This window comes from Protopterus annectens, chromosome 8.part1 (genome assembly GCF_019279795.1).
Source record: "Protopterus annectens isolate FY-2018-M chromosome 8.part1, PAN1.0, whole genome shotgun sequence".
NCBI classification, from domain to species: domain Eukaryota; kingdom Metazoa; phylum Chordata; order Ceratodontiformes; family Protopteridae; genus Protopterus; species Protopterus annectens.
This window is the reverse complement of record NC_056742.1, coordinates 351,841,091-351,868,327: the sequence shown is the minus strand read 5'-3', so window position 1 is coordinate 351,868,327 and position 27,237 is coordinate 351,841,091. Positions and strand designations below refer to the sequence as shown.

The window sequence follows — 27,237 nt, the reverse complement described above, 5'->3', positions numbered from 1 at the left end:
TTTTGCACTATATCTAGATTTAGAGAAAACAGAGACTTAAAATAATGTGCACCTTTTAGCAGAGTATGCATTCATTCTGTATATCCTCACTTAATTTCATACAGTTTCACAAGCTACTGTAAAAATACCATTCGACAGAATTTCATCACAATTTACAAACAAATGGCAAGAGGATTGTCACAGTAATGCAATATCAGCAACATAGCCTGTCACGGGGATCATTACAAAAGGGAAACCGAATAAAATCTTACCAAATGTATTTATCTAAGGAATCATGAACATCATAATGTCATTGTCTGCAAAATTACAAACTCCCAAGACAGATATATAAATAAGTTAATATGTATCATGAATACTCAGTGACGTAAATATTACTTCATGATGTTTTGCAATTCAAACTTGTTTAAAGTGTAGAAATGTTGTATATAATGCTTAATGTATTTCAGTGCTATCTATGGATATTTTATTGATCTAGTTTCTTGGGTTCTGTGTATTAATGTCACTATAGTGTGGATTTTAAAAACTACTTGGAACAACGGGAGACTCTCTGGCAAATTAAGTTGAGATCTGATGTGTACCCTGGTTTAAACGACACAATTAATGTAAAATGTTTTTTAAAATACAGGGATTTGTCTATTAACAAGAATGCTGACATTAGTTCTTTTTTTACTTGATTCTGTGTCCTTAAATATTTTTAATTAACTCTGTTAATTGTTTCAATTAATTCTTGATTGGAAGTGTTATTTATATGCTGATTAATGAGAAGTTTTTTATTCTGATGAAGTCTGTCGACGTAAGCGGACAATAAAGGAGTGTACGCTATTTTTTTATTTGATTCATCCTTGACTGTGGTTTTTTATTTCAATATAGTGTGGGTCATAGCTGAAAGGGTCTATCTACCAGTCCACTCACCTGGTAAACAAAGTGATAATGAATAAATTCATAAGATAACTCATAGGAGCATATTTTATTTATGTTAAAATGTTGATGATTTATAAGGGTATATTTCTAGTACAAACATGCTATACCCAGCCTAACCCAACCGTCACACATTTACCTTTGAAGCTTTGCCCCCATCATCACCTTTTTTCTATTTAATTTATATAACCAATTTTAAGATTTTTCTGGCATAGAAGAAAATGTGAATTTTATCATTTTCTTTGGTACACATAATGATGTCCACTACTAGTGCTTCAGTCTTCATTCAAATTTTACTATAGAAATGACTGAAATTTCAGTGAAAAAAATACAGACTCCTTTCTGTAGCTAGTAACATGAGATTAGTGATATTACTTTATCTTTCTTTTAAAGTAGTATTTCTATATCAAATGCTAGCTTATCTAGGCTGTCATTTAAAATGAGTAAGGGAAATTAATGGCAATTATCCCATTAGAGATTGTAATATAGCTTTTCACCATAATTACAAACCTTGCTGAAGGAATTTAACGAACAGACCTACATATACATCATATAATTTCTGTTGGATAAAGTTTGCAATATAGCTTTGTCTGTACGGCTTAACATGTCGGCCATGTTTGGAAACATCCATCTTCTTCAGTATTCCAAACCACTTATAAATACAATGCTTTATACCAACCTCCACGTCTTCAGTTTATGACTGCTATAAGAAATAAGTGTTTTACCAATACTATATATAAATGTTGGTGTAAAACCTATAAAGATAATCATGCTGACTCAATTATTTACAAAAAAGGTTAATTTTATGGTGTGATCTGTTTGCACTGTCACCATTATGTGGACGAGAACAGGGCATATGTGTTTTAACTTTCTAAGAAAAAGAGCAAAAAACAGATGGAAATGGCTGATTTGTCAGTCTGACCTCTGTCCAGTTATGAAATCACTGCAGAAATTGAAAATGCTGGTAATATCTGATAAACAGCAAGGCAAAGGTCACAAGACTGCATGAACTGACAACCAGAATGACCCACAAGATAGACTTCATTCTATTTTTGTTTTCACTAACTAATCAGTTTATTAAATGAGAAGGTTGTTGTGAATGAAACACACTCAGACTTTATGAAAGTATATTACATGTTACCATGCAAAACGTTAGTCGGCAAATTCAAAAGATCTTATAAGTACAATGCTTTATACCAACCTCCATGTCTTCAGTTTATGACTGCTATAAGAAATAAGTGTTTTACCAATGCTATATATAAATGTTGGCATAAAACCTATAACGATAATCATGCTGACTCAATTATTCACAAAAAAGGTTAATTTTCATGGTGTGATCTGTTTGCACTGTCACCATTCTTCGTGTACTCATAATAAATGCAGTTCATTTAGGTAAAAGTGTGGTGACCAATGCATCAGCAATGGGTTTGTGCTTTTGACTTTCTTTACATGTCACACTAAAGAAAGTGAGCAGAAATGTTTAATCGTGCATTTTTGGTCAAAAATGCTAAAACGTTTTCTGTGACAGGAGAAGCAGCAGCTGAAATAGTGAAAGTAGAGACCTGAATTAGTCCTATCAGCTGGCCAACGTAAGTAGTGTGAAAGCAGAAATAATGCTGCTGGTATACTGAGACACACAGAGACAAAGAGGCATAAAAAAAGAAAGGAAAAGAAAATGAGAAGCTATTACCCCTTAAAAGAAGCCATTTGCAACAGTCAGCAAGAGGAAATTCTGGAAAGGAGGATAAAGAAGCTGGGTCTGGTCAGAATCCATACTGAGAGACATAGTGAAAGACAGGCAGATTACAAGAGACAACAAAGTAACTAACAAAAGGTACTGGGATTAAAAATGTTTATGTATAACTAGGGAATCCAATCAGATAAAGGAAATGTTCAAAAAAAAGAAGCATAAAAACGAGGGCATATCTTGGTGATCCAAGATGGATATGTGAGAAAGTATTATTAGAGTATAATGGATGATGGGAACAGTCTGAGGCAGAAGGGATACATTTGGATGCAGAATTCAGGACTTCATGAGACAGACAGAAGATGAATCTTCTGAGGGAGGGAAAAAAAATGTATTTGGTTTTAAAGGATCAGCATTGTATCCATTTGATGGGAATATGCAGGCTAGATGCGTTAAGCTACCCTAATAGGTTCACAAGTAAATACTAGGCTAGCTGCCCTTGTCGGCCACTTTCAGCTTAGGGAAGCTCCCTTTCAAAGATCAAACCCTGTACATTGTGACTGCAAAGTAAATACCTTAAACATTTTGTCAATTCCCAACACCATGCCAACCTTCCAGTCAAAACTTTGTTAATATGTTTCTATTTGCTGTGTAAAATAAATAATAATTGTGCTTCCTCCACCCTTATCCTCTTGTTTTTTTAGCTGTTTACAGTGCCACTAGTCGCAGATGGAGTATTTTTAACAAAATCACCTGAAGAACTTCTTCTTGCAAAAGAAATCATAGATGTTCCTTATTTGCTTGGTGTTACCAATCATGAAGCAGGCTGGCTGCTTCCTTCAGTAAGTAGTTTTCAATGTTTACCCTTTATCTTATTACTTTTTCATCACCTCTGATCAGATATGTACTCTTTTCAAGAAAATTGCAGTGTTTGTTTAATCAAATGTATCTCTACAGTTATTGTGATAGTGAGACAAACTTGAAGATTACAAACTTTTTTTTTCAATCGGCAAAGTAGATTCTGATAAACAGACATTTCATGGAAAATATTGATAGGCCACATTTTATTTTAAATGTGGATTATCATACTTGAAAGCAATTGTCTTTAATATATCATATGTCTAGCTTCTGTATATTTAACTATAAAATATACCTCACAAGTTTTGCATAATCTCCAAGGTACCATGGATGTAAACTTGCATATTTTTGGGAATGTGCCAATTTTGGTTATCTTTGTATATTCAGCTGCAATTTCAATGCAGAATTCTGTCTTTACAGTTTTGTAACATAGGTCTAACTTTTTTTCTGGAAAAATGGAGATCATGGAGAATGGAGAATATTTTTGATTGCCTCACACAAAGCGAAGAGCTGTAAGACAGTATATTTGTGGAAGTTAAACTTACCATAATAGTAGATATATGAATGATCACTGCTGCAGTAGTCTTAGCTATATGAGTTTTATCATGACAAGGATATATCAACTGGTCAGTTTCCAAAACTTCAGGGCACTTTCCACGTGACCAAACTATCAGGAAGCTCGAAATGAGCTGACCGAAAGGCAAGATTGGGTGTGAAGCCCTTTAGAGCTTTCCTGTCATCGGAAAGAGGGAGGCTGAGCCATGAAAAGACAAAGTTAGGAACAACAATAAATAAATGCCCTCACCCCTTGCATAAAAAAAACACAGCAAAAATCAACTGGTGTGGTAGGAGGGGGCAGCTACTGCAGCAGTGATCATTCAAACATTCACTTTTATGTTAAGTTTAACTTGCACAACTGTTCTATGTTCATCATATTGATCACTGCTGCAGTAGCCTTAGCTGTATGTATAGATCACCTTAACTTTGTACATTTGGGATGTAGAAGGCAAAGTATTCAACAGCCCCTGAAGAATGGTCCTAGCAAAGCTTGATGTGACTCTAGAGAAGGAATCAAGCTTATAGTGCTTTCAAAATTATGTACGGAGGGACAAGAAGCAACTTTTAGAATTCTTCTAGAATCCCGCCCTTTCCTAAACATCATAGATTAATTTAAGGCCCTGGAAGAACAGGCCTTGATCCTGCTTGGAATAGTTTTGTTGAGTATAACAAAAGGTATTTGCCTTAGGCAATTTAGAAATAGTTTGTGTCAACACAGGTCATCCTTTCTTCTTAACTTCACAAGAAATGAACAGTTGATCTAAGGATGAAAAATATAGTTCTGCCAAGATAGTGCCCAACTCGAGTTGTCTATGGAATATCCAGGGTATGGAGTATCTTTTCACCCTCTTTAAAGTTCAGCAAAGAAAGAAAGCAAGGAGATGGAGTTTTGCTTAAAGTAAACTTAGATGCTGCTTTAGGCATAAAAAAAGAATAAATTCTCAAAGAAACCCTGCCCCTATGGAAAATGAGATAGGGTTGACACACCATAACAGCCTACAACTCAGACACTCTTCTTGCAGAGGTCAGAGCAGTTGGCCAGGTTCAAATGGAGCAAGTGTTATCTTCTCTTAACACTAAATTAAGATCCCAAGGAGGGGGCCAGTGGTTTTCTTGGAGTCCTGTAATGCAAAACCCCTTTCAAGGACATTTTGACATGAGATTCTTTTGAAAGAGGAGGATCCATGGGCAGAACTGCTGAAATGGTGATAAATGAACTTGATAGATGAATAAGAAAGGCCATAGGATAGTAACTCATACAAATATTATAGAGCCATAGAACAACCAACTTTGAATACGTGCTGTTTATGCTCTTGGTACCAACTAGAAAACCTTTTAAAATTTGCTAATATATGATTTTCTAGTAGCAGGCTTTCTTGCCTCCATTAGTAAATACTGCACGTCCTCATTAAACAGGTACCTAAAAGGAATTAAGAGCCTATCATCCAAGTAGTTAACTGAAATTTATTGATTTCATGGTGTATCAAACACCCCTGTTCTTGTGTGAGTAGACCCAGTCTGTGAGGAAGTTTGCATTAATTGCCACCTGCCATTTCCAAAATAAGTGAGATCCACAGTTGCCTGGGGCAGGAAGGGGGGTCAATGCAGTCATTATTAGGGATTCCTTCTGAATTTTCAAAAGTACCCTGGATATTAGTGGAATGGCTGGAAAAGCATAAAACACCATTCCTGTCCATGAAAAAGATAAGGTATATGTCTTCCAGGCCTTCTTGCATGGAGTTCTGAAAAAGAATCTTAGCAGTTGATTGTTCAGACAGGAGGCAAAGTGGTCTAAATGATGAACTCCTCACAGATGGATCAAATCTTGAAAGACCCCCTCATCTAGTTTCCATTCATGAGGGTCTGCCCTGTTCCTGCTCAGCTTGTCTGCCACACAGTTATGCTCTGATGGAATGTAGGATGCCTGTAGAGTCAGATTGTACTGTGAAGCTGTACCCAAGCTAACATGTCTAGTCTTGTAAATGGGGTCTATATCACATAGTCAAAGTGTCAAAACTTTGACTATGTAAATATCGAACCCAAAAATTCGAAAACTGAATACTCCAAGCACTCAGAACAGCAATTTTTTTCTCAGGGAAAAAAAATCGCTGTTTTGGTACAAAATGCGGAAACACACAAACACTAAATACTGTTTCTAATCTGGGGGGGATTTTCCCCCCATACCCCCCAACGTGGGAGGCACAGCCCCCACACCCCCTTACTTAAATATGCCAACTCTGAGATAGCACCACAGTGGAGGAAATAGCAAAGCCGTGGAACCCACCCACCGAATTCTTTCCCTGGGAAAGAATTTGATGTTCCGCAGCTTTGTTATTTTCAGACTTCAAACTTCCCAGTTCAAAGTTTTGGCATTCAGACTTATGAGCGTTCGGACTTCTGTTAAAGACCCTTGTAAATGGGACACAAACTGGTTCCCCTTGGTTGTTGATGTATTACACGACTGAGGTATATCTGTAACCACTTGGAGAGATCTCAGGGACCAAAGGTGGTTCAGAGAGTTGAATGTCTTGATCAGGGCAAGCATTTCCTTGATATTTGTGCACTTGCATATGTCCTTGGTGTTCCATACCCCATGCATTTTTGTCTCTCTTGGAACTGCTTCCCAAGCAAAGTCCAAAGCATCTGTGGTGACTGACTGCTTTGGAGCAGGGAGGGAGAAGAAGAGACCTGTTTTTAAGGATAACTGTTGTTTCCACAAAAACTTTTCCCTTCCGACAGACCCCAGCATTGAGATTTGAAAATATAAAGGGTGTTGATGCTGGAACCAAGGAGATTTCAGGTACCACTGTATCTTTGTCATATGGTGTCTTGCCAGGGGTATCATGAGAATCATAGATGCCATGAGAGCCAAAACCTTGAGGGATTCCCTTGCTGTGACTGAAGTCTGAGTGGAAATCCTTAGAAATAGATAAAGATAAAGATCTATTTTTTCCTGTGGAATTAAACCTCTTTGAAATGAGGTGTCTAGCTGACATCCCAGGAACACAATCCTGTGTGAAGGAGTTAAGAAATACTTTTTTAATGTTCTCTTTGGAATCCCAGCTTGTGTAAGAGATTTCTAACCCCAGAGTAAGATTCTTGACACTTTGAAAAAGATGCCACAAAGATAAGCAAATTGTCTTACAATGGAAAAATTATGTATACCCTGTAGCCAGCAATGCACCATAACTGGAGCTAGATACTTTGTGAACACTCTTGGTGCTGCAGATAGTCCAAAGGGTAAGGGAGACAACTGATAATATGATCCAGACACACACAACCTTAAAAATGCCAGACACACACAACCTTAAAAATGCCTAAAGTCTGGATAAACAGACATGATGATAAGCATCTTTTAAGTCTAGTGTTGCCAGGAAAATTTAAAGAGAAAGAAATGTAACAGGTTGTGACATTTGTGCACTATCATAAACAGGTTTATGAAACTCAGATTCAGAACATGTCTCCAAGTATTTTCTTTCTTTAGCACTAGGAACATCCTTGAATAAAACCCTTCAACACTTGGGAAGGAGGAACTGGTTCTGTCACTCCTGAGTACAGCATGTGATGAAGAACCAGTGGAAACAAAAGAGTCTGTTCTGGATGATGAGGTATGACCCCCCTGGAAAGGAGAAATTTCTTTCCACTGCCATCTGTAACCATAATGAATGATTTTTCAGAACTGATTTGATTGAAACACTCTGTTGCCAAAGAGAAAAATGGAAATTCAGACTTTCTGGAAGAAAAAGGGACCAGGGTGGGAGGGGGTCTCACAAGTTCTCTTGAATAGTCATTCAGATCTGTAAGATTGTCCTTGGTTTTGGGATGTCTGAGACTTTTTTTTTTTTTATTTCCCCTTGCCATTTCTTCTTAAATGTCTTTTTACCTATATTTTGTTCTGACTGTGTATTCTGTTTTTGCCCAAATTAGATTAGTTGATAGAAAATCCATTGGAAAATTTGGAAAAGGAGGGCTGAAAAATCTTAAGAGATTCCCTGGATATGCTTGCCCCTTTGATCACAGTTTTTCATCACATCTGCAACAGATGGGCCAAACACTTAATCTCTATCCAAGGGAGAATTTAAAACTTCATTTTTAACATCATCTGAGGGGATCTGAGAATGTAGCTATGCAAACCTCCTCAAAGCAGTTCCAGTGGCCATAGAGGTATCATCAGAGTCATACACACACTGTAAACAAGTAGTGACCTGAGCAATAGAAGAAACCAACTTATTTAAAGCAGATTTTCCTCAGAGGAAAACTGTAGATAAAACATTCCTTATGCTTTCACAATGTGTCAGAACAAACTTCACCATATCAGCCTGACAATTTAAAATTATGAAAATCAAAATGACAGAAGTATACGCTTTTCTTCCCATAACTATCAATAATCTTCCCATCCTTATTAGAAGGAGTAGGACTGGAATTGTCTATGTGCTTAACAGCAGTGGGATCAACTAAAGCTATAGCTGCTGGTTCAGACTTGAGAATAGTGTATAAAAAAAGTGAAAATCTGAAGAACTTTATACATCCTATTTGCATTTTTAAGGGCAGCCAGTTGACGATCAGGAAAATTACAGGCAGTACCACACATCCTCTGAAGCACACAGAACAGGAGAGATAGGTGTAGGTTATGGAAAAACTAACAACTCATAGTAGTTTGAGGGATTGAGAAATCTCAGTGTTCTCCCACTCAAAACACTGGTATAGTCTAGTCTCAGTGAAAGAGAACCTCCCACAGGAAGAATCAGAAACAGAGCTGTCTTTTGAGTCTCATCATCATCTTCTTTCGGCTGTTCCCATTAGGGGTCACCACAGCGGATCATCTGTTTCCATTTCTTCCTGTCCTCTGCATCTTGCTCTGTCATATCAACTGCCTGCATGTCCTCTCTCACCACATCCATTAACCTTATCTTAGGCCTTCCTCTTTTCCTCTTACCTGGCAGCTCCATCCTTAGCATCCTTTTCCCAATATACCCAGCATCCCTCCTCAGCACATGTCCAGACCATCTTAACTCTGCCACATCAAGCTCTGACTCCTGCCTTTTTGTCAATGCCACCGTCTCCAACCCATATAACATAGCTGGTCTTACTACCCTCTTGTAGACCTTCCCTTTCACTCTTACTGGTACCCGTCTGTCACAAATCACTCCTGACACTCTTTTCCACCCATTCCACCCTGCCTGTATTATCTTCTTCACCTCTCTTCCACACTCACCATTACTCTGAACTGATGATCCCAAGTACTTAAACTTGAGTCTGAATAAGAAATATGAGGACAACCCTGTCCTGGCAGCTTCATGTTCAGATTTAAAATCTTGAATCTCTTCAGGAAAAGAGGAATCCCTCTTTCTTTTACTAGAAACTACTTTACAAGAAGGATCAATAGCCTGAATTAAAGCCTGAGCCAGGCCCAGTAAACTACTCTTATCCAATGAAAATTGAGGAGGAGTAGATACATGCTTGGTTTTCTGATTCATTTTCACAGGAAAATTGAGGCCAACATGTTACTAATGGCAGCAGCACTGTCCCCAGGGATGGGCACAGCATTCTGACACAATAGGGAAACCTTCCTTGATCCCTTCTCAGGACCAACAAGAGTGGCTCTCCCTTGTCCACTGATGGTACCCCAACAGCTGCAGAGGATTTGACTATCTCTGGATCCATAGCGGCTGTAGGTGCTACACCAGAGGGATCCAGGGTAAAAGATTAGTGGTTTGAAATAAAACAAATAGCCACAACAGAGTCACCCACCTGTGACTGAGTCACGTTGCTAGCCTACCGTGCTGCTAAAGGCTGTTTGTTTGTGTATTTATTTGATTTTTTTTGTGGCTGGAGCGAAGACCGACCATGGGACCAGTAATCTACTCCATGGTCATGTCGAAGATGCCTCCTCTTTCTTGGAGAAGATGAGCAGCACTTACCAGTAAGCATTACCAGTCCACAAACGTTTTTTTTTTTCAGAAAGATACAGTAAAAAGCTATTTAAAACACTATGCCAGCCCCACAAAAGTAAAATAAACACAATTTATCCACAGAAATGTTTTCAGTTGCTTTACACCACTTTTAAACTTACAGAAAAAATAGCACTCCATATAAAGTACATTACAGTTTTAAGGCAGTCCATTAAAGTACAACACTTCTAGCTTTTGGCAGATTTGAAGAGAAGAACAACGTGGCTGCTACAAGGCTACCAATCAACCAGGAGGAGGGGGTGCTCAGCCTTAACTCCAATGAAGTGAGGTCTCAACTTAAGAAAGTGAGCCCCAGGAAGGCTGCTGGTCCTGATAAAATATTGGGCAAAGTACTTAAAGGCTGGGCAGACCAACTATGCTCAATTCTAACTGATATTTTCAATACCTCCCTTATTTTTGGCAAAGTTCCCTCTTGCTCCAAAGTGACAAATATTATCCCTCTCCCAAAAACAGCTAATCCAGCCTGCCTGAATGACTATAGACTGATTGCTCTAAATTCAATGTCATAAAATGCTTTGAGAGACTAGTTAAAAGACACTTGTCAACAAATCTTCCATCCACCTTCGACCCTCTACAGTTCAATTATTGGGCTAACAAATCCACTGCAGATGCTCTTTCAATGGCACTCCATCTCTCATTTGATCATCTGGAGGGAAGAAACAATTATGTCAGGCCGTTGTTTATTGACTTCAGCTCAGCATTCAGTACAGTGGTTCCTATGCAGCTTATTGGCAAGCTTGTACATCTTGGAGTTAGAAAGCTCATGCACAGCTGGATCCTTGACTTCTTGACTAACAAACCACAGAAAACATATGCAGGCAACAACACCACAGGATGCATAATACTCAACACTGGTGTTCCTCAGGGGTGTGTGCTAAGTCCTCTGTTGTTCACCATCCCCACCCATGACTGTTTTGCAAAATACACCACCAATCACATCATTACATTTGCAGATGATACGGTTGTGGGCCTCATCAAAGGTGAGAACAAAAGAGCTTACAGAGGTGAGGTCTACTCATTGATTGACTGGTGTGCTAAGAACAACCTTGACCTGAATGTCAGTAACACAAAAGAAATCATTATAGACTTCAGGAAAAGGTCAACAACACACTCACTGCTCATGATAAATGGTGAAGAGGTGGAAAGGGTCAAATCTACAATGTTTTGGGGGGTATACATTTTAGAAGATCTCTCTTGGACTGTGAACACTGAGCAGTTGGTCAAAAAACACACCAACATCTCCACTTTCTCAGAAGGCCTAAAACAGCAGAACTCCCACCTACTGTTCTCACCACATTCTACAGAGGAGCAGTTGAGAGCATTCTCACTAGTAACTTCACAGTTTGGAATGGGAAAAGTACAATCGCAGAAAGAAGCTACAGAGTGGTGTGAGTTGCCAAAAAAATCATGGGCACCAACTTACCATTAATCCAGGATCTCTTGGCAGCAAGAAGCATTAAATGTGCATCCAAAATAATTCATAACCCCTCTCACCCTGCACATGGCTGGTTTATACATTTGTCTTCGGGCAAAAGATGTTGAAGTATCCACTACAGGACTGCCAGATACTTAAACAGCTTCTACCCAACAGTGTTGAAACTTATAAACTCTGATATCAGCCACCAGTTGTTTAGTCAGTAATCATTCACAATATGTTGCTCAGCTTGAAAGTCTGCAGTATCTTTTTCTATTCTTTGATGTGCCAATTGTTTGTGTCTTTCGGCTTTTCCTGGTTTGGGATCGCCACAGCGGAACTCCAGTCCGCTAATGATTGGTAGTTGACTTTTACATGCCGAGTTACCAGCGCTGACGCACAACCTTCAATGAAGTTATGCCCATTCATGCATGTCTCCATGCAGAAGACGCTCTAGCTGAGAATCGAACCAGACAGCATCTTACTGTGAGGCGACAACGCTACCGCAGCACCACCACCACGGGATGTGCCAATACATTTTCTTATTCATGTGCAATTGCCTGCTGTTTGTCTGATGCACATGAACAAAGGAGGACAATATTAACATGTGCAGTCCTACTCTGTCATTCTGCTATGTACAGTATTCTTCTTACGACATTCTGGGGGGGGGGCTTATGTGTTTTTGCTGTTATTATTGATTTATTTATCCTTCTGTGGGTCTTCGATTGAATATTTTTTTAATTGAAATGTCATATTGTTCTTGTTATCCTTGCTTCTTATGTACTCTCTGGTGAGTTGATGCTCAGAATTTAATTTTGGCTGCATATGTGTAGTCCTAAATGACAAAAAAAATTTACGTTCCTGAAGAGAAAAGTAACAAAACATCAAAAAATTAAGAGAGTGGAAGATTTTTTGCCCCTGCAAAGGAAAACACAAGCAGACTGCTGATTTTGGAAAGTCTAAAGGAGTTTGCGTCCAAACTTGTCTTTTAGTCAGCTCAGCTCAAACTACCTGACAGTTTGGGCATGTGGAAAGTGCCCTGAAGCTTTGTAAGCTGGCCTGCTGTTATGTACTTGTCAGGGTATAACCCTTATAGCTAAGGGTACTGCAGCAGTAATCAGTATGATGAGCGTCTTTTAGTTTTTTAACAGAAATGTTTTAGTAAAATATTTTGAAATGGTCAACTATTTATTTATTAAGAATATCCATATTCAGATATTTTACAACAAAAGAAGACAATCAGTACATGTAAATGGTGAAGTAAGAATGACAGAACATGTATGTGCACCGTGCCACTATGCAGAAGGCTTGGAAAGAGAATCAGTCAAATAAAGTGTAATGTTTAAAGAACAGTCCCTTGGCAATCAGTCAAATAAAGTGTAAAGAATGGTCCCTTTGACAAGACAGGAAATCTCTCACTTATTGACATTCACAGCATTTGTAACACTTTTATGTAAGGTCTTGTCTGTCGCATGAAATCTGCAGAGGAGCAATTCCTTACAATTAAACACTTAAATAAAGATTACTGAAACACTATATGCTAGCCACAGGTGGTAGCCTGGTTCAGTGGTTTGCAGTGCTGCCATGTAAAACTTGGTGTGTCATATCACTGTTTCAGCTGGTAGTAAAATGAAAAACATTTTATCATTTGCCACTGGCCCATTTAAAATGGAGTGATGTGCAATACTTGATGCTGGGATATGAGTTTGCATGCGTGCTTGTGCGTGTTTGATATACGCATCCCTGTCATTTTACTGAATTTTCATTCCATTAATACTGCAACAGCCAAACCCATTTCACTGAAAACTCATTTAACAGAAAGTCATTAGAGAAGTGAGTCTAGCAGAATATGAACCCCCTAATCTGCAGATATCTGTGTTTGAGCTCCACAAGTTATTCATTGTGAGTGGTGTTTCTCTCTTTTCTCCAAGGTTCTACAACCATGGAGTTAACATATGTAATTAACGTGGGGTGGGGTTTGTTTAAAGGATATATGTCTTGTCTATAAGGTTTTCTATGAAATGAGTTTTCAGTGAAAACTACACAACCATTTGAGTTTCAGTGAAATGAAAATTGTATGAAATGACAAAGACATTTAAGATATATATATATATATATATATATATATATATATATATATATATATATATATATAATATTGGTCCTGGGGACTTTGATATATTTAAGCTAAGTAGTAGAAGGCTATTTTTTGGTCTACAGATGGGAGATTGGTTGGGTGAGAGAAATTGTATAGATGGAGTATTTGTGCAAGGGTTTGGCCCTGGGTTGGGGTTTGTCTCCAGCTAGGATCAGTTGATGGCTAATATGGTTTAAGAATTTGGTTAGTTTGGTTAGAATGGTGATGTATCTATTTGTAGTAAGTGATTTGGTAGAAATTGTGAGGAGTCTTACTGAGAAAGGTGGGAGAATAATGTGGTGGTGACTACTTGAAGATGTGTAGGCTGTAGTGATGGGTGGGAGGTGTGTGAGAGGAAGTATGTTTTGAAGGGGTAGTTATGGTACAATTAAGTATGGTTTGGTAGGAGGTAAGGTAGTGTGTTGATGCTAGGAGAGAATGGTGAGATACACTATGTGCATGGTAATTGGCTTGTGATAGTATGAGTGTGTCATGTTAGTGGGAGGAGTATGTGTGGGCAGGGATAAGGAGGTTGGTTGATGATGAGGTGTTCATTAGAGAGTGATTGGTGTAGGTTAGGTAGGTGGAGGAGATAGGTATAACTCTAGGGGTAGTGGGGTGGGCGGGAAATGGTGGCAGGGTAGGAGAGCAGAGTTAGCCCGAGTGGTAGTGAAGGCGAATGGAGTGGGGTTGCACAAAGAGCAACAGGTAAGGTGGGTTCCAAAAATAAAATCAGTATCAGTGTAAATACTAAGCAGGTACGTTAGGAATAGAGGACAAATTTCACAGATGATGATAACTGATTTCACTTAACAAAAAGGTTAAGTTTCCACTATTCTTCAGTGAGAGATACATTTTACTGATGTGTATAGTCCAGCTCAGTACTGACAAACATTGTTAAATGAACTGCAGAAAACCACATTTTGATAAATCAAGAATTAACTAAAATGTATGGGATTTCAGAGTTTGCTTTGTGTTTCAGTTAAAATACATGTTTTGGATAAAACCAAGTGTGGTAATTTGGTTGGGCTCAAAAGTTTCAGTCACAGTTTCTTGATTTTTACCATTCCTCAAAGTTATACTATTGTATTATACATAGTGTAGCATAGCTATTTGTATGAAACCTTTTGTACTTCACTGAGGCTTTCTTGCAATGACCACCAGTGTTTTTCTGTGGGACATGGTTCACTCAGTTGCGAGTGTGGAACTGGTTTACTGTTATCATGTCTTGGTTAATCAAAGGGGAGACTATATTAGCTGATTTCACGAATTTTCAAAACAAGTATGTCCTCATCATTAATACAATTTTTAAGCATGTGAGCTAAAATAATACTTCATAAAAAGGATTAGTGAAACACTATATGCTACAAACAGATGGTACCAGGGTGTAGTGCTTGTGAGCTAAAATAATGCTTCATAAAAAGGATTAGTGGAACACTATATGCTACACACAGATGGTACCGTGGTGTAGTGCTTGTGAACAAAAATAATACTTAATAAACAGGGTTAGTGGAACACTATATGCTACACACAGATGATACCAGGGTGCAGTGCTTGTGACCTAAAATAATAATAGATTCATAGATTAATACTAGGCTAACTGCCCTTGTGAGCCATTTTAAGCCTAGCCAATTATCTCTTGTGAGACTCAAACCCTGCACCTTGTAAGACAAACACCTTAACCATTAGGCCACCCTCTTAACAAAATAAACAGCCTCTGCAAGGCTCAAACCCAGGACACTGCTCACCATACACAAAGTGATTTACCACTAAGCCATGGCATAAACTGGATTAGTGGAACACTATATGCTATACACAGATAGTACCAGGGTGTAGTGCTTGTGAGCTAAAATAATACTTAATAAACAGAATTAGTGGAACACTATATGCTGCACACAGATGGTACTGGGGTGTAGTGCTTGTGAGCTAAAATCATACCTAATAAAAATGATTAGTGAAACACTACATGCTATATACAGATCATACTGGGGTGTAGTGCTTGTGATCTAAAATAATACTTCATAAAAAGGCAAACTTAAATCCAAAACAAAGCAAAAGCAAAAAAGGACAGCTTGCTGTAAAATCCAAACAAATTTATTGTTGTTAGCGCTTTCATACAAGCCCAATGCTTGAACTTCTTCAGACAAAACACTATCCCAAGATATAGTACTTATATACAACTATAAAATAAGTTATTAACTTATTAATTAGTATCAACTATTTAAAAGTACATTACACTATTTTGTAAATAATTAGAACCTTATATATTCAGTAGTCCTTTACCTAAGAAACATTAGCAAAATTAATTTAGATGCATGAAATTACTAGAAATATAAAAAACACATTTTTTATATAATACAAGAAACATTAAAACTGGCCATAAAATATTCAAACTAAATTCAATATATATAAAATTTTAAGGTGACTACATTTAATTGAGCTGTACTCATTAAGACCTGGCAACATATGTGCATTGGTCTTAATTTGCCATATAAGCTCTTTTTCTTCCAATTTTAATTGCCATGGGCCTCCTCTGATGTCCTTACCAACACATTCAACAATAACATACTTACATTTATGTAATGGATATTCCTATACATGTCTTGGCAATGTATTAGTGGTCCCCTTACTAATATGGTACTGGTGTTCATATATATCCTTTGTTTAAAAACTCTTTCTGTTTTGCCAATGTAATAACTTGGGCACAACTGGCATAATGCTACATATACCATGCCAGTTGTGTCACAGTTGACCTTCCCATTAATATAGTATTTTTCTTTTATGGTGAACCTACTACCTGTCATAATGTGGCATTGTTGGCACCTGCCACATTTGTTCATAGACCAATTGGTCCGAATCTTACTGGTTTTCTTTTCCAGTAGAGCCTTAAGATTAGCACCCTTCCTATAAACCCCATGTGAACTATCCCCTACTTAGTGATAGATCCCAATTTTTATTCAAAATGTGTTTTATTTCACTGGTATCAATGGAAAAAGTAGTTGTATAGTTCATTTTAACTTCTTGATGTGAAAAACTAATGTATTCCTCCACAATAGGTTCATGTCCTTGTTCTAAATACCCTTTATACAAAATGGGTTTAAAATGCCCATTATTCCTTTGCTTCTTCGAATATTTGTTCAAAGGAAAAAGGAATAAAACAAGTAGCTGACACCATTACATCAGTTTTTCTTGCCCCAGATGTCAGGTGCCCCCAAATGGGGAGCCAAATATTTAACTAATTAAAAACACAAAAATATATATTTCCAAACTAAAGCAAATACACCATAGGTCCATAGGTAGGTACTTGGCTATCAGCCCTGGGACCTATACAAGCCCAGCCAAAAAGGTACCCTGGCTTTTGCCACCCAAGAATTTTTTTTTTCCTGTGCCAATGTCGAGCAGACCACAGAGGTGATCCCCAGGGTGAATTTCCTATTTCCCATCCAATCATCAAGATTTTTCTTGAAGAGTGTTAATGAGGAGCTTTGTTTGATATAGATAGGTAGTTTATTCCAGAGTGTGGTAAGTCTCTGGGACAGGAATCTATCCCTCCGGCATGTTCTGTTTATTGTGGTGACAAGGTTTAGGTCCCTAGAGTGTGTAGCTCAGAGGGATTGGGATTTCTTTAAGTGGAGCATGTCCATCAGCTCTGGGTTTGACATAGCTTTGTATGTTAGGCAGAGATCACCTCTGAGGAGACGATATCACGGCGTAAAGCTGCTGGAGTTTTTTGAGATCACGTAGGGCATCTGTTTGAGGCCAGTAATCCTCTTTGTGAGGTATTTCTGCAGCCTTTCCAGTTGTTGTAGATGTCTTGTGAGGTACATACCAAAAGGGGTGTTGTACTCTATAATGGGTCTAATGAGTGATGAGTAGAGGGGAACAATGACCTCTTTTTTTCTGGATGAGAAACCTTTTGTGATGAGGTGTGCCATGTAGAAGGATTTCCTGACTACTGTGGCGATGTGATTATCAAAGGAGAGACTACTGTCCACCTGTGTCCCAAGGTCTCTTATCACACTTTCGGTGTTAAGTATACTACCGCCTATGTTGTAGTTCATGGGTACAGAGTTTTTACCAAAGGGGATGACAATGCACTTTTTGGCATTGAGCATGAGGCCATGGCTTTGACACCAGGCATCTGTCTCAGTGAGGCCCTTTTGTAGGATGTCCACATCATTAGGAGTTTCGATTATGGCTCCTAGTTTGCAGTCATCTGCGAACTTTGTTAGCCAAAGACCTTCTCTGTTAGCCTGTACTTCAGAGAAGTAGATACCAAACAGTTGAGGACCCAGGACTGAACCCTGTGGTACTCCATTTGTCACTGGTCTGAAGTCAGATTTGGAGTCTGCTACTTTCACAGTGTGGGTTCTGTCAGTGAACCAGTTGGCAACCCATCTTGTGACATAGGGATTTATACCTAGTTTAGTGAATTTATCTATAATTCCAGAGTGAGGGATGGTTTCAAAAGATTTGGCAAGATCTAGATAGGCTGTGTGAACCACCTTACCCTTGTCTACGGCTTTGGTGACTGCTTTAAAGAAGTCCATCAGGTTTAGGAGACATGATCTGCCTTTTACAAACCCGAACTGGGTGAGATCCAGAGTTTGGAGATTACCAATGTCTTTGTTTATAATTTCCATGATGATACATTCCATGGCCTTGCAGATCAGGCTAATCACAAAAAGGCTTTTAAGCCCAGTAAAGGAAAGTATAAGTATAGAAAGAGGAAAAAAAACAGGGGGTTGGGGGGAGGGTAACCAGGACTGCATCAGTGAATACACTCGAACATCTACATTTATGGTAAGTGTACACAACTGTACTACGTTCTTCATGTTTCACTGTTGCAGTCATTACATTTGGGTAGATTCCCAAAGCTATGGTTGGGAGGATGGAGTTGTACAGCATTAGGACCAGCTATAAGGCCCTGCAGGACAGCAGTGGCAAAGCCAGCTCTGGATTTAGAGAAGAGAGGTAAATGGTAATGTTTGTTGAACGTATGAACTGAGCTCCAGGTAGCAGCTTCTAGAATGTCTCTGGTAGGGACACCTCTGAGAAAGACTGTAGAATAGATGCAGTCCTGGTGGAATGAGATCTGATCCTCTGGGGGATAGTTTTACCATGGTGCATATAGCAGTAACGAATACAATGGCTTATCCATTTGGAAATAGTCTGCTTTGAAATAGCCTTTCCCTCTGCCCCTGCAGCAAATGCCACCAGTAGTTGATCAGATTTTCTTAGAGATTTTGTCCTGTTTAAGTAAAATCTAAGCTGTCTGTGTACATCCAATGAATGCAGAATCCACTCCCCCTTGTTCTGTGGATTGGGAAAGAAAGTTGGCAAATGAATGGTTTGATTAAGAGCCACACTGGATACCACCTTAGGCATGAAGGATGGATTGGTCCTGAGAGACACCCTGTCCGCATGAAAAATAATGAAAGGCTCCACTGCCATAAGAGCCTGTAATTCAGAAATCCTTCTAGCTGAAGTGACTGCTAAAAGGAAAGCTGTTTTCCAAGATAGAAATTTTAAGTCTGCAGTAGCAGCTGGCTTGAAAGGAGGAAGGGTAAGTTTTTCCAAAACAAAGTTGAGGTCCCAGGCAGGGGTTGGAGCTCCCCTGGGTGGGCTTACGTTTTTGGCCCCTCTGAGATACTGCTTTAGCAGAGGATGAGAGAAGAGGGGAGGCTCCATGTTGTAATGAGCTGAAATGGCTGATGCCTGGATTTTTATGGAAGAAAAGGACAGGCCCTTGTGAAGCATCTCAGTTAAGTATTGTAAAATCTGAGGAATATTGGGCACTGCTGTGCCTATCCCCTGTGATTGATTCCAGGCACAAAATCTTTTCCATTTGTCAGCATAATATTTTCTAGTACTAGGTTTTCTTGCCTCCAAAATGACATCCATCACATTTTTGCTGAGGGATGCTAAGGGTGAATTTAGATGTTTAGCCATGCTGCAAGATTCAAAGTTTGGAGCTGAGTGTGCAGAATTTGGTTGTTCTGCTGAGACAGTAAGTAAGGTGTCTGAGGCAGGTGCCAAGGTGGAAGGTATGATGCATTGCGCAGGAGTGGGTACCAGTGTTGGTGAGGCCAGTCTGGAGCAATCAAAATCATTTTTGGTTTGCCCTGTTTGGTTTTTAGTAGAACTTTGCTTTGAAGAGCAGAGGCAGAGGGGGAAAGGCATAGACTGATAGGTTTTTCCAGCTGAATGATAGAGTATCCACGTTCCAGGGTTTTTTGTGATGAATTCTTGTGCAGAATTTGTCCAATTGATAGTTCTGGGGTGAGGCAAAAAGGTCTATGTCTGGACTCCCCCATTTGTGTGTCAACATGTTGAAAGTCCGTGGTTCCAGTTTCCATTTGTGTGGGTCCTTGAGATTTCTGCTTAGTTCGTCTGCCAGAGTATTCAGCTTTCCTGGCAGGAATTAAGCTTGTAGCTTTATTTGATAGGTCAAGGCCGTGTTCCACAATGCCATGGCTAGTCTGCAAAGGGGGTAGGAGTGTGTACCCCCTTGCTTGTTTATGTACCACATAACTGCAGTGTTGTCTGTCTTTATCCTTAATTGTCCTGGATGAAGATAGTCCTAGAAGGCTGTCAGTGCATTCTGTATAGCTAGCATCTCTTTTTGATTGATTTGAAGGTGCATTAGATTTGGGCTCCATTTGCCCTGAATGCACTTCCCTGCCAGATGAGCCCCCCCAAGCAAAGTCTGATGCATCTGTAGTTAGAGTTTGGGTGTTAGGGGGTGGAGTGAATGGCAGTCCCTTGTTTAGGTGGCAGGCCTCTGCCTACCATAGGAACTCTAGTTGCAGGCAAGATATGATATGGATCATTGTTTCTAGGCTGTGACTGTGCTGACTTCATAAACTTTTTAAATACCACTGAAGTTTCCTCATATGCAGTCTTACATATAGAATTAGAAGAATGCAGGAGGCCATGAACCCCAAGGCTTGCAGAATTTGTCTTGCAGATAGCAGGGTTTTTGTGGCCACCCATTTGAAGTAAGTTATCAAATTAAGTTGCTTTTCTGACATAAGGTAAGCCATCTGGGCATTTGTATTCAAGCTTGCATCCAGGAATGTAATTTTTTGAGAGGGTACCAGTTGTGATTTCTTTTTGTTTATAGTGTACCCTAGACAAGTTAGGACCCTTTTTTTTTACAAACGCCAGATGTTTTAGAAGAATGTCCCTGTTTTCTGCCTGAATTAGACAATCGGCCAGATATGGATATATTTGAGTATTTCTTTGTCTGCAAAATGCAATTACTGGAGCCAGGCATTTTTTAAAGACCCTGGGCACAGTAGATAAGCAAAAGGGCAGTGCAGAGAACTGGTAATGCAAGTATCCTGCTTTGAAGCAGAGGTATCTTCTGCAAGGTTCCCTGATGGATATGCAGGTTAAGCTTCTTTTAAGTTTAGAGTTACCAATCAGGCATCTTTGCCTAGCATAGGAAGTAACTGTTGAAGAGTCAGCATCTTAAATTTTGGAATGTCCAGAAATGTGTTTAGAGTAGATAAGTCCAGAATTGGACGCCATGATTTGTCTTTTCTGGGTACCAGGAAAAGTCTTAAATAGAAACCTTGTCCCTTTTCCCCTTCTGGAACCGGCTGAATAGCCCCCATGTTCATGAGGGACAGTACTTGTTTCTGAGCCTCTGCCCACTGATTTGGGGGCAGGTCTGGCCATCCGTTTGGGATTGGCAATGTGTGGAAATGAAATCTGTATCCCTGGGATACTATATTTAAAACCCATTTGTCCTGGGTTATAAGTTTCCAGTTTCTTGCAGGAAGTGCCAGTTTTCCCCCTAAAGGGGCAGTCAAAAGGTAAGTGTTTGGTAAGTGTAAAGGGAAGTCATTGAGACTGCTTACCATAGGGAGGTGCCTTGTTGCTTCCAGATTTGGAGGAGGAGGCACCCCATTGTTTTGTTCTAAAAGTCCCTTGTGACTGAAACCTGGAGCCTTTGGAATGTCTGGGTTTGACTTGAGTGGCTCTTGAAGGAACTAGAAAGGACCAGTTCTTAGTAGGCCAGTGCCTATTAAATCCTGGAGGTTGCACTTGTAAGAAATATTTCACAGTTTGCATAGATTTAGCTTTATCTTCCATCTTTTTAAAAACTTATTCAGCCTTATTACCAAAGAAACGGTCCTTTTGTAAAGGAGCATCCAACAATTTTGCTTTAACATGATCAGGAAAAGTTTGCTCTTTGAGTCAAGCATGCCTTCTTAACACAGACCCAGTAACAGCAGGCCTGCAAGAATCAAAACCAGATTACAAAGTATGTTTTCCAACTTGTTCAGCTGAATGCAATAAATCTTGTAAATCTTTATTTTCCACACAGTCAGAAATTAACATCATTTTCTGTTTAAGCAGTCCCATGATATGCTGTTGATATTTAAGCATATGAAATTGACAGTTTAAAGCCCTGATTGCCAAGGTTGCAGAAGTGTAAACCTTCTTACCACATCTATCCAGCGCCCTGGAATCTCTATCAGAAGGGGTAGGATTTTTAGCAGTAGAGGCCTTAATGCCCTTGGGACCCTGAGAAATGGTTTCAGGATCTGCAATAGGATTTTTGAAAAGGAATTTGTGGGAGTCAGGAACCCCGTAGTATCTGTCTGGCTTACAAGGAGCTGGAGGCAGAGACTCAGGAGCCATACTAGATTCTGAAAAAACATCATCAACAATGTCTAAAACAGGAGGTATAGCCAAAGGCCTATGCTGAGGAAGAAGAAAATCCCTAAGTGTCTTTTTAGATTTAGAGAAATAGGTTCATAGGTTATTACTAAGCTAAGTGCCCTTGCGAGCCATTTTAAGCCTAGCCAATTATCCCTTGTGAGACTCAAACCCCGCACCTTGTGTTTGTAAGGCAAACACCTTAACCATTAGGCCACCCTCCCAATCAGGAGGCCATCAGGGCTTTAAACTGTCAATTTCATATGCTAAATCCTGACTTTCCCAGTGTAAATGTTCCCTTAAAATATGTAAAGTTTCCCCAAATAAAAAATCCTCAGGGGGGAGAAACAGAAGGAATGAAATCTTCTGCATCAGAGTCCTCATAAGCTTGAATAGACAAATCCTGTTCATTAGAAGAGTCAGAAGAAATAGAATCCTGTTCAGAGGATTCATAATCAATGTCTTGCCTAGGCCTCTTAGAAGGGGGGGGGGTTGGCTACCCCTGATAAGAGTAATTAAGTCTTCAGCCATTTTGATCATCTGTTTTTTAGGCATAGGGGCTTGCACATGTGGCCCAGGCGTCATTTTTTTAGACATAGATTTTGATTTTGGCCTTAGTTTTGAAGATAGCGTCGGTCTAATATACAAAACTGTAGGCCTGAAAACACCCTCAGAAGCCGGTGCCAGCACAGCGGCTCCAGACCCATCTAAGGTAGAGACATCCACTGGTTCCATAATTGAAGCATCTCACGGCATACTGGACTCCGAATGGGTCTCAGTAGAGGCCTGCGAATCAGAAGTAGCGGGTATCAGGGGCTGCGAAAGCACCTCACTGCGTACCGGCGAACTGGCGACTGGCTTAGGAGAAGCGTTGTCAGTTTTGGACCTCGACGGCCTGTCTCTGTCTTTTTCTTTGCATTTTTTAGGTATTCCGATAGTCGGATTACTAACCAACGACATTTCTGGATAATTAAATCATGAGCCAAAATATTTAGATACCAACGTTTAATAGTGCGTTGATTAAATTTAGCACAACACCGACAGCAAGGCACATTATACATTATATTGTACATGAAAAAGGATTTGCATTTGTATTTTGGTTTATTATATATTATTAGTTTTTTTTTTTTTTTAGTTAGTACTATTAGTGACTTCATATATTGTATTGTATATTAGTCTGATAGTGGAGCTTTTCTTCTCCTCGGCCTCTGAAAAAAATGGACATGTATCCAGCCAGACTAGCCAAAATAACAAAATAAAAAATAAATAAATAAAATAAATAAATTATGGTCAGGGCCTAGGCAAGGAATACAGTACAAATGAAAATCCTTATGAGGTATTTGCTTCCCAGAAGTAATGCAGTTATTAACTTTTACTGACATTGGTAAGGAGCAAGAAAAATTTTCCCCAACGGGGTATTTAGCTTTTTAGTTGAAGACTTTGATTCTGAAACTCAAAAACAAAAATTTCAGGAGTTGGCCGACCGGCACTTGTGAACTGCTTCTGCTTCGGGCACCACATGGCACGAAAGACTAGTGTAATGGCGTCCGCTGCTTGTTTTATACCCCTGATGACCTGACGTCATGGAAAAAGGGACAGCAACTGACGCAGGACCCAATACTTTGTTAATCAGGCTGACTGAGGGCAACCTGCCAGCAGATTACCCAAATGTAATGACTGCAAAAGTGAAACACGAAGAATATCACATTAGTGGATTTAGAACAAGGACATGAACCTGTTGTGGAGGAACACATTAGTTTTTTACATCAAGAATTTAAAATGGGCTATACAACTACTTTTTCCATTGATACCAGTGAAATAAAATGCATTTTGAATAAAAATTGAGCACTCTTACTGGAAGAGTCTAATATTTGGAAAAAAAGTAGGGAATAGTCCACATGTGGTTTATTGGAAGGGTGCTAATCTTAAGGCTCTACTGGAAAAGAAAACCAGCAGGTGCCAACAATGCCAACACATTATGACAGGTAGCTTCACCATAAAAGAAAAAGCTTACTATATTAATGGGGAAGTTCAATTGTGACACAACTGGCATGGTATATGTAGCATTATGCCAGCTTTGCCCAAGTTATTACATTGGCAAAACAGAAGTTTTTAAACAAAGGATATATGAACACCAGTACCATATTAGTAAGGAGACCACTACTAACGCATTGGCAAGACATGTATTGGAATATCCATTACATAAATTTAAGTATGCTATTGTTGAATGTGTTGGTAAGGACATCAGAGGAGGTTGTTGGCAATTAAAATTTGAAGAAAAAGAGCTTATATGGCAAATTAAGACAAATGCATATATGTTTCCAGGTCTTAATGAGTATAGCTTGATTAAATGTATTCTTAAATTGAAAGCTTTAGCTAGGTGAAGTCACCTTAAAATTTTATATATATTGAATTTAGTTTGAATACTTTATGGCCAGTTTTAATGTTTTTTGTATTATATAAAAATGTTTCTATATTTCTTATATTTCTAGTGATTTCATGTATCTAAATTAATTTTGCTAATGTTTCTTAGGTAATGGACTACTGAATATATAAGGTTCTAAGTATTTACAAAATAGTGGTATGTCCTTTTAAATAGTTGATACTAATTAATAAGTTAATAACTTATTTTATAGTTGTATACAAGTACTGTATCTTGGGATAGTGTTTTGTCTGAAGAAGTTCAAGCAATGGGCTTGTACGAAAGCGCTAACAACAATAAATTGGTTTGGATTTTACAGCAAGCTGTCCATTTTTGTTAGTTTTTTATTTTACTTCATAAAAAGGATTAGTGGAACACTGTATGCTACACACAGATGGTACTGGGGTGTAGTGCTTGTAACCTAAAATAATACTTGATAAACAGGATTAGTGAAACACTGTATGCTATACACAGATAGTACCAGGGTGTAGTGCTTGTAAGCTAAAATAATACTTCATAAGAAGGATTAGTGGAACATTATATGCTACACACAAATGGTACCAGGGTGTAGTGCTTGTGAGCTAAAATATACTTCATAAAAAGGATTAGTGAAACACTATATGCTATACACAGATCGTACCAGTGTATAGTGCTCGTGAGCTAAAATAATACTTCATGTAGCGCACCTGCAGGTGTAGCTGAAGTAGATATAGGCTCCTTCCTACCTGACTCTGGTGACACCCCTATAGGCCCAACACACCAAGGTGGCAAGAATGACAGATGTTATTCTAGGTGACACATCTAGTTTAAAAGGCAATAGCACAACCACAAACAAATTATTTCAGCAGTGCACCAGTTAGCAATAAGGCAAGGTGAGATATGCATGCAATGAAAACATACATTTACCCTCTTCCCCAGAACTCAACAAAAAAAGGTCTTGACATTCAAGTATGCACAATGCAGGCAATATCCATGAGCAGTAAAGCTTTATAATGCATCAATACAAACACAGGAAAAATGCAATGTCATTATGCAATAAAAGAGTTATAATACAACAATACAGATATGAGAAAATGCAATGTCATTGAACAGCAAAATTCTTGAAGGCAGCAGTACAAACACGAGCAAAATGCAATGTCATTGAACAATGAAGATTTATAATGCAACAATACAAATATGAGAAAATGCAATATCATTGAGCAGTACTAACACCCTCAACCCCCTTGATCAATTCTAAACAGACCAACTATGAAACACTCTATTATACCCTGTTCACTGGCCAGTGACTACTTACAGTCTTGCTGCCGGCATGATGGGGCCCAATTTGGAGCTGATATGGATCCCAATTATTTGTAATCCACAAAGCATTTGGTTGGATCCACAATCTTATAAAAACAGAAAATGACAGCCAGAGCTTCTCACCACTCCGTCGAGAATATCCTAGTGACTAGACACCGTGGTTCCTCTGATGAGAAAAGTAGAAAAATCTCCTGCCAGAACTCTGATCATCATCTATGGCTTCTCTGTACTAGGCCCAAAGCAACTCCTTTTCTTGCTGAATCATATGCAGGCATAGAACTAATGGTTTCATTCTTCTCTTCTGATTCCACAAAATACCATCATCCAGGATTTCAGCAACAGACAGACACAATCTGCCACTTCACTTCCCTGTCTCAAAGCACTAGAAAAGAAAATCCAGACATGCTGCAAGGCCATTTTCCCCTTCAGCTACCAGTTTCAGTCTTCCCTCTTCAGCTAGTCTCTGTCTCCTCTTTCACAATTATCTTTTATATCCCTGAAAAGGATCTCCACCTTGTGGTGTAATGGAAAACTGCAGTCTATTACTTCTACAATGAAATACAGTGGGAGCTACATTCATAAAAAGGATTAGTGAAACACTACATGCTGCATACAGATGGTATCAGAGTGTAGTGCTTGTGAGCTAAAATAATACTTCATAGAAAGGATTAATGGAACACTATATGCTACACACAGATGGTACCAGGGTGTAGTGCTTGTGAGCTAAAATAATACTTCATAGAAAGGATTAATGGAACACTATATGCTACACACAGATGGTATCGGGGTGTAGTGCTTGTGAGCTAAAACAATACTTAATAAACAGGATAGTGAAACACTATATGTTATACATGTATGGTACCATGGTGTAGTGCTTAGCTGTGCTGCTTTGTAGCACTTGGTTGTCTGGTTCACATCTCAGTTGGGATGCCTTCTCTGTGGAATCTGTATTTTCTCTATTTCTGCATGTCATTCTTTTGTCTGATGCTCCACTTTGTCTCGCATCTTCTAAACTGATTGTGTGTGTGTGTGCACATGTGCATGTGCACATAAGCATTCACATGTACTTCCACTTCTTGCATAAACTGGTGCCTTAACAAGGATTATTTTCTTGGCCTTGCTCCACCTACCCTGCAACAATGAAATGGGTGCCACGGGTACCTTACAAAGGATAAGTAAAATATTTTACAGAAACATACTTTCCTAGTTTTGGAGGCATACATTTTTGTTTCTGGCTTTTAGAGAGGTTAAGAAAATTATGTGTGACATATCCAATGTTTGTTGTCAGCTGACATAAAA

At 38.9% G+C, this 27,237-nt stretch overlaps 1 protein-coding gene across 1 annotated transcript in view; it reads left to right on the top strand.

Annotated features, from left to right (window-relative positions):
• Positions 1 to 27,237, top strand: part of LOC122810349 (carboxylesterase 5A-like) — a 325,740-nt gene that overhangs the window by 203,747 nt on the left and 94,756 nt on the right. Inside the window, exon 8 of the mRNA XM_044081930.1 lies at positions 3,310 to 3,447. Coding sequence (XP_043937865.1) covers positions 3,310 to 3,447 — 138 coding nt within the window. The remainder of the gene's footprint in view (positions 1 to 3,309; positions 3,448 to 27,237) is intronic.